Raw genomic sequence first — 12,084 nt, forward strand, 5'->3', positions numbered from 1 at the left:
CAAACTATAATTCATTGTAAGTATCAAGGCACAGAATCATGGGGGGTGCAGATGCAGGGGCACCCCTTAAAATTACAACGAATATTCAAGAAAACAGAGAATCAAAAATACTTGCCAATATTTTTCTGGAGACCAAAGTCACCAAACATCCTTCATTATTGAGTAATGACCCTTTTTGGGGGAGGCTTGTTTGGGACAAAATTTGGACAAAATGCACCCCCCCCCCTATAAAATCCTGGATTCACGCCAGGCATCATGTCTGTGTCCTTTCTTTGCTTTAAAGGTACATGGTTATTGGATCCACAATCCCAATAAATCCATTTAGCGCTGAAATTCACTTTTGTGCGATTGCAAACTGCGGAAATTTACCTTGTAATTTTGTGCTGCTTACTCAACAAATAGGAAACCATGAAATGAGGAACACAACAAAACTTCCTTTACATTCACACAATGTTTATTATTCTGGCACAATTTTACAAACGAACAAATATTTTTCAAAAAAAGGAGAAAATACAAAGATAGAAGGAATGTCATGACTACTTTTTTTTTGAATAAATTTGCAAAAAATATCTAGCACATTTGTCAAGAAACCAATAAATGAATTACAAAGTTTAAGTATCCTTGTTGGCAACTGGTCTGCAATTCATTTTTATTCCCCATGAAAAGATAAAATGACAAGACCGCTTGTACTACTTACATCACTATACTCAAAATACAGCAGGAATAAAATAAAAGAAAATATTACAAGCAGCATAAAACTGATTTCCAACAACACAAATCATAAGATACATAATTATAATTTGATAGCATATTTTTCACATTTAACCATTACATGGGATGCAAAAGCAATAAACAATGTACAATATACCCACATGATATGTGGAAATGAATACATCTAGAGTTCTAAAAAAAAGTTTATCATTTTTAAGCAGAGATGCACTTTAAATACCAAAGAAGCAATAATGCACACTCCTTTAGAAGAAAATATGCACTCATAGCAAGTAGTCTGTCAGACCTGTCATTGGCAGAAACAGCCAACAAAACAAGAAGCCGATTTTAAATTCTTACTCTTATCTGGCGTCATAATGCATTACATCACCACATACAAACAATCACTGAGTATTCGACCGACATAACAAAGCATAGCAAAAACAACAGTCACAAAACAGGAAGAGGAAAAAATAGTACAACCTTTGTTTTATACACATATTACACAATTATGAAATTTTACACAATATCAAAGCCGATACTTCATTTATAGAAAGAAATTTTGATCACAATCAACTAGATGTACAATTGTTAACATTTTCCGACATGGTCTCACAATTTATCAAACACCATTTTCCATCAAAATACTACCATTTACTACAAATACATAATTGCATCAAACCAGCAAATTGTTACGTCAAATGACATTCATAGATATGTTACTCTGCCTGCACTGCACATTGCAGAAATGGCACAGGCGGAGTAGAAAAAAGAAGACGCAGTTCGATCAGAAAAAAAAACTAGAAATTTTCATTCAAAGTCCCAATTTCAAATTTACCTCTCATTACCTATACAACAACAAGACGTTCATTCCTTTTAAGGCATAACACATCAATATACAAACACCTGTGTCATTAATTTCATTGGTCAAAGTTTAGCAATATTCACTAAATACGGACTGCCGTCTTTCATAGCAATACCTAACACTGCTTTTCATCACATCAAATCCACACATTAACAAATCGGAAAACCTCAACATCACAATGCTTGTAAAGAATTAAAAAAAAAGATTTGTCAAGTTAGGAATGGTCTATGCCACTTATTCTACTACAGTATTCTTTGGACAATGTTAGAGGTTTCTACATAACCCCAAGTTACAAACAAAACTAGTACTACAAGTTAAAGTACTTTTTCACAGGTACTGAAGTTTCATACATGCCGCATAATACAACAAACTACAATGCGAGTACTGACGACGTTACAGTAAATTTTGCATTCATGAGCAACAAAAGGATTGCATTGATGATCATAAAACGAATCCTACTTTCTTAAATCCAAATGTTTTTAATCCATCAAATTGTTTACTGATATTACATCTTGAATTCTAAATACCAGTCGTTTATTTGCACAAACTTTCGACATAAAAATCAATGATTTGTTGAAAATGTTTATCATTAAATGTTCACTCTGTTGAAGTTAGTTTAGAGCAAAGAGAATATTTTTTACCCTAATTAAAGATGTTGATTAATCTCTTGTCAATTACCGGTAAGTAAAAAAAACATATGGGGCTCCGTCTCTTGTCAAAAGGCAGTCATTTAAATTTGTATACAGTTTACACCACACCAATGGAAAGATAACAGAAAAGCTGCAAAATTAACTAAGATACAACAGTTGGTTTGTATTTAACTTTTGTAAAATCTTAAAAAACATCTCGAACACGTCTGATTACAATTGACCTGTGAACTCAGTTCGGAATGCACATGATTTATTTAATGTTCATTTTCATGATGTGTTTATGCTTGAAAAGCAAGATAAATTTTCTAAATGGACATTAAAGCGGAATGCGAGTGATAATTATGAATGTACGGCATCGTATCATAACGTGGTTAATCATAGCATCTGTCATGATCTTTAGTTCTTGAAAATGCCACAATTTACTACATGTAAAAATCTTTGCATTAACCAGACATCCCACGGCTGACGACATGTAATTAAGCTGATCTGTTAACGCTTGTTAATATCTAAATTACAATCAATGTTCAGACTGGTTCACAAACACATTATCATCAGTTCCATGTGGCATCTCTCCCTCATATAAACATAGAGAAATTGGTCCTTTCACGTGAATCATCTTGTCAGTGACCTAAACCATTTAATTTGCTCTAAGCCAATCAGAGGCAAGGATTTCAGTAGCTTATAACATCTATCAATGAAAACCACTGACAAAACTTTTCATGAAACTCTCCCCATGAGTTTGAAATAATCCATTTTCATCATTGATGTAGATATTACTAGGGTCAATCAGTTTTTTACAACCACTTTGATACCAACTGCAACAATCTGGCAAATTCATTAATACCCCATTCCACATCAAGTTTTACCAACTCCATTTCAAGATTTCAAGCATATACATGTAGCTTTATATGTATAGCACTGGAATAGTTTCAAATACGTACTGACCTACTTGTACTGGCAGCCTAAGCATGGTTAAGTTATCAAAAGAAATTTACACACCAAAATAAAGAATCAAAATTGGTCCCATCAAGAATCAAATCATCACATTTATATTGAAATACTTTTGAGCAGAAAGGGGTATATTCTCAGTTGCAGTTCTTCATATCTCCACACATTCAATCTGAAAAAAGCAAGTATTTTTAATTTTTTTTTATTGACAGTCAACTCCTAGCATTTGCCTAGACTACAAGTTCATTTCATTGGAAAATTGAGCATTGAAACAAAATCTGCAAGTTGTCTGTTAAAAATAGAGAGGAAGCGATATAGAGAAATACACCACAAAACGGTTTGAATCGTTTCTTTGAAAGTTTGCACGCTATGTCTTGACTAACACACATTTCACGCTCTGCCTTGCTTCGTGATCACCATGGAGATATATCGTGTGGCACATGGAATAACCCCTTCTCGATCGTGGCGCTTGCTTCGGTCAATCAACGTTACTCCTCAATCTGCAATTTCTCAAGCTGCGGCTCCCCATTCACTTCATTAGTCTGTAGCAAAGATAAAATCACAAAAAAGAGTCCATTTAATTGCTTCATGCATGCCGATAAAATCTTATCCATTCCCCAAATCAGTCTTTCTTTTGCATTTCTAATTTCAATACATCCTAAATACAAAGGAGAATAAACATACACATTTCTTTTTGTAATAATCATATAGATCATTTGTAGAATATATCCTAAGAATGTAAAAATTAAAAAGGCCAATTATACAATTTAGGACATCTCAATTTTTGTATATCTATGTGGCTATGATTTTGGCACTCAATTTCTTCGATAAAGTGTAATGATAATATGAATGAACTTTTGCAATAAAAATCATGGAGTAGACATGACAATACTATTTACTTTAATCACAAATACAGTGGTATCTATTACTAAATGATGTGGATATGATACTGCTTCTCATCACAATTCAAGAGCTATCATTTCAAGTAGGTTACTAATTTTTCAATTAAGGTCAGTATTCCAGCACATTTTCACACCATAAAATGTCAGCAATTTTCAATACTTATTTCAAGAATTAAAGACCAACTTTTCATTTTCATTTCACTTTTCTGGTCAAATATTTGGGACAAAATGTCTTCCCTTCAGAAAATCCTGGATCCACTCTTGAATGCTTCAGTCAACATATGTAACTTCCAGATGACATATCAACAAATTAGTAACAGTCAAACAAGAACACTTTATTACTACCAATTTGAGAAATAAAAGCAAGTCATCACAACATTGCATTAAAAAAATCAATAAATATTACTTTGCGATAATTACAGTAACCTGATTTTTTTTCAATTACCCAACAAGTTTTATCATCAAAATCATTGAGAAATAAAATATAATCAAATGTTTAAAAAAAATATTAAATTTGAAAATGGGTTATTGACTGCATAAATGGTAATTCACATATTCCTATTTTCTTTACTTTTCAAATTCCTTTGCAGAAGATGTATGGCATGGAAAATGTTAATGGCTGTGCATCATATCGTACACTAATCAAATGATTGTGATAGTGTCTACAGCCCATGTTCTGAGTGTGTGGTTACATTTAAACCCTGGTCTAAAGTCGTGCTTAACTATGGAAAGCCAATTGTGGCACTACTTTCTTGAAATACGGGTTCAATTTTTAAGCATATTTGATGATCAATTCATGAACTGTCTTGGAATAAATACTTTCCTCCACTATGAAAGCATGGGAAAACTATCACTGTAACCATATCAAATATAAAATGCAAACAGAATTTGACATTTTTATATAATTTAAAAAAAAATCTTTATTAGACCATGGCTTAAAGTCAAAGCTGACTTCAGAATACGGGCCTATGTGTTAAACACAGATAATGACTCATGAAAGTGATGTGCAGTGACCATGGATGTAAACCTGATTGATGAAAACTTGTCTCCTAAACCAGTCAAATGGTTATTTTCACGGACTATCAAGAGAGAAAAATAAGATAGCAAATTGGCAATGCTTGTAATCAAGAATAATCAACCCTTTTGCATGTCCAAGCCCATTTTTCTCCATCATTTAATTCACATCATAAGCTTTTCTCCATCCATGATAATTTCAGAGCCTTAAACCTTGCGATTTATAAGTCAAGCTAATATATTTTAGTCTAAATCATTTGAGATTTAATAGTTAATCCTTGAGATTAAAAAAATAGATAACAAAATTGAATGGTCAATATTCACAGCCATTTTGAATTAGTTTCAAATCCTTGAAATTTAGAGTGTATATCTTTTCAAAACAAAAAGCGAAGACAAATCATTTTGGTCAGTTCTAGCATATAGGGGCCAAATGTACATACATGTATTTTATCGATAGGCCAATATATTTCTGCATCAATTCTACTACAAGTTCAGTTTTTTTTCTATAATATAGGGCCTGTAGATGCAATAGTCCACACATATTAGTATTCATTAAACTAGGAGGAGCTGAGGAAAGGCTCCTAGCTCCCCCATATTGGGATTGAATGCACTCATTTTATTGAAATGCCAATATATTTCTGTTGCAATTCAACTACATGTTTATGTTTTATAAGCTAGAACCTACAGATACATTTTCTACGGCGCAATTTACATGTAGGCACACATGTTGGTTTTTCATTCAACTGGGGGGGGGGGTAAGAAAAGAACCCTAGTCCTTGTTTCTTAAAACTTGTTATTAAAAATATAAGCATGCAGAATTTGCTCTCAATCAATCACGGGATATCAGTAGCTTAAAATAGTTGATAAAAAGCTTGATGATAATCAGCCCAGCTAATGTTAATTTTATCATTCCAATTCTATCAATAAAGAATGAATGTTATTTTCACACAATAGCTCATGGCAATGGAAGTTTTTTTTCATACAGAAATTTAGAAACTCTCAGATCTTCCGAGAAAAACTCATTCCATTTAAAAGAGCTTCTTGTGAAAAGTATAACATGCCTTAATGGAATAACTACATGTCAATTAATTCTTAACAAAAATTACAATATTTTGTTTTATAATCATTGAAGAAATCAAATATCTAGTATTATGAATTAGTCCTATGTAGTACATATGAATGCTGCAAATTTAGAATTCAATGATTAGATAATCTCAAATAAAACTTTTATAAAAATGCACAGCATCCCCATCCCCACAATTTCAATTCTAAGAAACCTTTTGACTAATTTCTATTAAAGATAGCTAAAATGATTGAAAGGTAGAATCCATTCCATCTAGAATTGAATCCATGGCATACTTGTAATATTTGTAATTTTCTCTTTGCAAAATATCTATTTATCAATGTATCTATGCTTACTAATCCATTTTCAACTTATTGTGTAATTCACTGTTGTGTGGGTAAGAGGAAAATAAATTCATTAGTAGGATGTAGGTTAGGGTATTTTGCATGGTGGGTTTTATCAACTGCTTGACACACTTTGGATTACTAGTAGCACATTTGCAGTCACAGGCAAGAGGTAGATGCATAATTTATTCAAGTTAAAAGGTTTATCTATTACCTCTACAGAAGTTAAAGGTCAAGTCCACCTCAGAAAAATGTTGATTTGAATCAATAGAGAAAAAACAGACAAGCATAATGCTGAAAATTTCATCAAAATCGGGTGTAAAATAAGAAAGTTATGACATTTTAAAGTTTCACTTATTTTTCACAAAACAGTTATATGCACATGAGAGTATTTAGTCACATGCACATGAGAGAATCAATGATGCCCCTCACCCACTACTAGTATTTCTTTTGTTTCTTATTGTTTGAATTATACGATATTTCAGTTTTTACAGATTTGACAATAATATCCAACTTGACTGAAAGTATAAAATGTTAAATAATTGTTCAGGGGGAAATAAAGCTTTGTTCCAAAGGACAATGAGAAAATTAGAATATTTCATACAATAAAATAGTGAGTGATGTCATCAGTTCCCTCATTTGCATACTGACCGGGATGTGCATATAACTGTTTTGTGAAATTAAGCGAAACTTTAAAATGTCATAGATTTCTTATTTTACATCCTATTTTGATGAAATTTATGCTTGTTGGATTTTTCTTGTTTTATTCAAACAAAATTTTTGTTACGGTGGACTTGTCCTTTAAGAATGGTCGCCCAATGGAAAAACAGACACACCTGTGCCCTGCCTTACAAACTAGGGTTACGATTGATCTGATCAACTTATGGAAATCCATCAATGTTATGATTTTTTCGACATGAAATTTGCTTAATGCCTTTTGCAACAAAGGGAAAGCACACTGCATTGCCAAGAAAAAAAATGAATGTATGAGCACAGATCATATCTAGAAACGTGCATTTTAGATGTGGGTGTTGCTGGCTTTCCATAGTTGCGGTTGATCAGATCAATCATAATCTCTTCTTAAGACGGGAACCTGGACGTTTTGTTCACCACAAGTCAATGTCATGTAAGTGTAGCAAGCTGTTTTCTCTTTAATCCTATTTCTTCCCATCAAGCATTCCATACTTCATATCAATAATTGCATCTTGTTACCAACACAAAATATCAAGAATAAAAATTCTTTATAAATGAGAAATCATACTGTCTGGTTAACAAGAGGCAATTGTTGATATCATAAAAAATGGAAAATGTCTTGCCATATAGCCTACGTAATCAGGCATAGATTAGCTAAAACATTCAGGTATGCGATCTTTGAGAGTGCAACAATAAATACATGATTACAAATATTCTGACTCTTACATACAAGTTGGTATAAAGGGACAAACCACTCTTTAATGCATATACATTTTGACAGAATTTATGGAAAACATTGTATTCCATAAATTGAGTGGAGGCTAAATCTACTGGCTATCGCTAAAAATTGGTCCTTGATAGAACATATGCTCTTTCATCAATTGACTTGAAAGTCTATATTTCTCAACATTTTACTCTAGTACTGCTTTATGTTCTTTTTTGTACCTTCACTGTCTCCATAGGCAAATACTACTTTACTTTTGAGCAGTCCACAAATATTGATAATGTATATGATTTGAATATTCATTTTCAATCACGGGGGAAAATAGATATGGAATCTAAATTCCTATTGTTTGTAACTTTGTATGATTATATATCATGTATGCCATCATACATAAGGTAGCCGTGCCAAAGCCGGGGTAATAATAATAGCAGGGCCCGCTGAGAGAACAATTTTCGGAACTGAAATGGCTACCCTAAGTAAACATGCCGTTATTATTATTATCATCATTGTTTTCATGTTTTCTGTTGGAAGTGCAATGAACATGAATATCAATTTAAAGGGATGGTCCCGGCTGAAAGTATTTATAGCTTAATAAATAGAGTAGAATTCACTGAGCAAAATGCCAAAAATTTCATCAAAATCCGATAACAAATAACAAAGTAATTGAATTTCAAAGTTTAGCAATATTTTGTGAAAACAGTCGTCATGAATATTCATAAGGTGGGCTGATGATGTCACATTCCCACTTGTTCTTTTGTATTTTATTATATGGAATTAGGTTTATTCATTTTTTTTCCTCCAAGAACTAGAAAAATTAGATTGACAACTGATTTAGTGCATTAGATATCTATTGCTGCAACTTATTTCATTATAAGGGAGACACATTATTCACACAAATATGAAATAATGAAAAAATTAGGATTTTATGTAATAACATAAAAAAAAACGGAAAGTGGAGATGTGGCATCATCAGCCCACCTAATGAATATTCATGACTGCTTTCACAAAATATTGTTAAACTTTAAACTGCAATAACTTTATTATTCGTTATCCGATTTTGATGAAATTTTTGGCATTTTGCTCCGTGAATTCTACTCTATATATTAAGATATAAATATTTTCAGCCTGGACCGTCCCTTTCAAGTTTACTTGTATTTTCGCAATCATGCAATGCAAAATTAAACCATCAAAAACAGTATTTTCCCCGTCGTTTATATAAACAGTGGTCATGAAACATGTAATATAAGATAACACTACTGGCACTCTATGGGCAAATGCATATTAGTATATTTTTTTCTTCAAAACAAACAAATAACAAACAAAAACAAGAACATAACTGGTCTACCAATGGAACACAGTTTTTTAAGATGCTATCATTATTAGATGATATCACAGAAACAGAGGAAGGGGAAGGTTGGATGCAGGTCACAAAACGGAGCAACGTCACACTTTTCTGACCTCAATTTCTCCATTTTCAGCAAGCGAGGGCTCTTTAATCGTGACATCCTCTTCGGGAACGGCTGCTCAACGACAGGACACAACAAAATGCAAAGTTGGGATAACATGGCATCAAAATAAAGACTTAGGCAAGCAAAGAGACACCATATATTTTTTTTGGGGGAGGGGGGTTAGCAACTGATTTAAACCTACAGCCCTTTTTTCCAATAAAGAGATGATCTGAGAAATTTCATCAATTATTTTCAATTAAGACCTATGAGAAAAGGAGTGTCTTTTTTTTCAAGATCAATCACTTATTTTATGCCACATGGGAATATATACCTAAAAGTTGTTGAACAGTTTATATGCTCTATAAATTTGCTTGTATTATTGTTTTCTTTTTTCCCCCAGAAATCTGTAAATTATATCAATATGGTAGTGATTATTTGCAAATGTGAGGTATGAGATTGAAAAAAAATAAAGAATGAATTAAGGAAGATTGTAAAAATAGGTTTACTTATATTCTATAAAAAGAAATATTCAATATTAGACCTTTCATTTCTAATTTCAGGAAATACAAAGAATTTAGACATCCCAATAACATCATTCCTCATTATTAAACAGACTGCAATAGAATAAATGTACTTCATGCGAGGCACTAAAAATAACTAAGAAAATCAATTAGCTTAACTTTCAATGCATAAATGTATACTGTAGCTTCCTTTTGTAACATTGCAACTGCAGACAAAAGTATTATTAAAAACAAATTAAAACAAAATGCAAGTGCAGCTATAAACTGTGCTCGGTGTATCGTCTATTTTACAACAGCATTCAGTGGTGGAACTTTGATAGTCTGCAGACACAGTCTCTTGATTTTTCATTTTTACTATTCGCATAATGCATAATGTAGAGTCTGAAGTAGTGAGACTAGATTCACTATGTACTGTGGCTGCCTCTATCTTATTTGACACAGAGTCTTTGGAGTCTAGTCTTCACTCTAGACCTGTTATTGGTTGAAGTGTCAAATATGAGTCTGCGCTTGTAGACTAGATCTTTGCCTGCTTGAACACAATACCATTTCAGGGATCACATTTTTTTGGCACAATAGTCGGCCCCTTAAAACTAGGACAGCCTTACCTGGCTAGATCCAGGCCCGACTGCAATATCTATTCATAATTTCTCAATGTATCACTCGCAAAATATGATTTTTGTATCATTTTATTAAAATGTGTTTGTACTTGAAATAAAACCATTTTCATTTTGAAGTTATGGTCCCTGTTTTCACAAATCACAAATAACATCCTCGGGTCTCAACCACACTGACGAAACAGTCTCCAGATCGATCATAGCTGTGCAATCACTGGCGTAAATCATTGCATCACACTTATTGTTCAGGGGGTGGAAGAATAGATCAAGCCCCCCTGAGCAATAGGTATGACGCCAAGGATTTACGCCAGTGATTAGAATATTCTGTAGGACATGCCACTTGTCAACTTGGAGGTGTTTTGTTGGTGTAACTGAAGCAATACAATCATAGCCAATTAGCCATGCTTTTTACATTGCCATGCTTACATTTAAGTCCAGGGGCCAGTTTCATCATGACTTACATGTACAACTATTAAAATAGCTTTGCTGCCAATAATCAATAATGTAACTACTATGAAAAAATTGATTATGACTGGTTGAGCCCTGTTGTCATGGTTATTTGGTCATTGCTATTCATTAAGTTGAAACAAGCCCCTGACAGCAGACATAAATGCAACAATCATTCTTGCAAAAAGACCCAGACTAGACTATGCAAGTTCAGTGCACTTTTTAGTCAAGACTGTCGTTGTGAATTGTCAAATGCTAGTTTTTCAATTACATACACACTTTCGATAGAAATTGAACCATTTCAGTATCCAACTATTGGGGAGTATTTCATGGGACAAATAATTTGCTATGAGCCAATCAGATGCAAGAATTTTGGTAGCTTATAACAAATAGTTGTTTCATGAAAAGTTCCCCTGCTAGGGTTACCTAGAAGACAGAATACAACATGAATGAATTCAGTTTCCATTTTCAATCATTTTGAATTCAAATTTTTCAGTACAAAACATGTTGAACTGTGAAAAAGTATTTTGTTAATTGAATAAAGATTTTTTTTTTAGTCAGTTCATTGTTGAAAGCAAAGAAAATCTCTATGAAGGTCATTTTTATTCATTTTTTTTAAAATCTGATCTTTGTTGAAAGTAAAGAAAATCCTTATGAAGGTCATTTCAGGCACATAATCTTCTGCAGAAAAAAATAAATAAAAAGTAAGAGTTTTGAAGAGAACTACACTCAAACATACCATACCATATTTTGTTCTATATAAAAAGTGGGTTGTCAAGAAAAGCAAGAATATTCCCATTTTTATCTAACAAATAAAATCTTAAAATCATCTTCGGCACAGGTTAACGCTCATACAGAGCACTTTTTATAAAATAAAATGTCTTGGACAAGTTCTAACTTTATATCAATTTCATACTGATATATGAAATGAGTTCATGTGTGTGTGCTTTGTGCGGTTGAGTGGCATTTGTACAACCATAATCAAACACAATGTAGCTTGATGCTAATATGTAACAATATTTGTATGATTTTCTTTATTTACAAAGCAGATTTATAAATGGAATGTACATACATTTATTACATTTATTTCCGGAGCATATAATATGATCATTTATTCGATTTTGTTTCTTTACCTGGCAGATT

General features: G+C 32.6%; 1 protein-coding gene across 14 annotated transcripts in view; it reads right to left on the minus strand.

Annotated features, from left to right (window-relative positions):
• Positions 1-438: 438 nt before the first annotated feature.
• The window catches only part of LOC121422447 (LLGL scribble cell polarity complex component 2-like), an 84,316-nt gene continuing 72,670 nt past the window's right edge, over positions 439-12,084 (minus strand). For 7 of the 14 annotated variants that reach the window (XM_041617494.1, XM_041617499.1, XM_041617495.1 and 4 more), the window contains 2 exons: positions 9,370-9,431; positions 439-3,713 (listed from right to left, as the gene is read on the minus strand). In XM_041617494.1, coding sequence (XP_041473428.1) covers positions 3,660-3,713; positions 9,370-9,431 — 116 coding nt within the window. In that variant the 3' untranslated portion in view covers positions 439-3,659. The remainder of the gene's footprint in view (positions 3,714-9,369; positions 9,432-12,084) is intronic. The other 7 variants (XM_041617506.1, XM_041617504.1, XM_041617501.1 and 4 more) reach the window with 1 other exon arrangement.

Source organism: Lytechinus variegatus, chromosome 10 (assembly GCF_018143015.1).
Source record: "Lytechinus variegatus isolate NC3 chromosome 10, Lvar_3.0, whole genome shotgun sequence".
Classification (NCBI taxonomy): Eukaryota; Metazoa; Echinodermata; class Echinoidea; order Temnopleuroida; family Toxopneustidae; genus Lytechinus; species Lytechinus variegatus.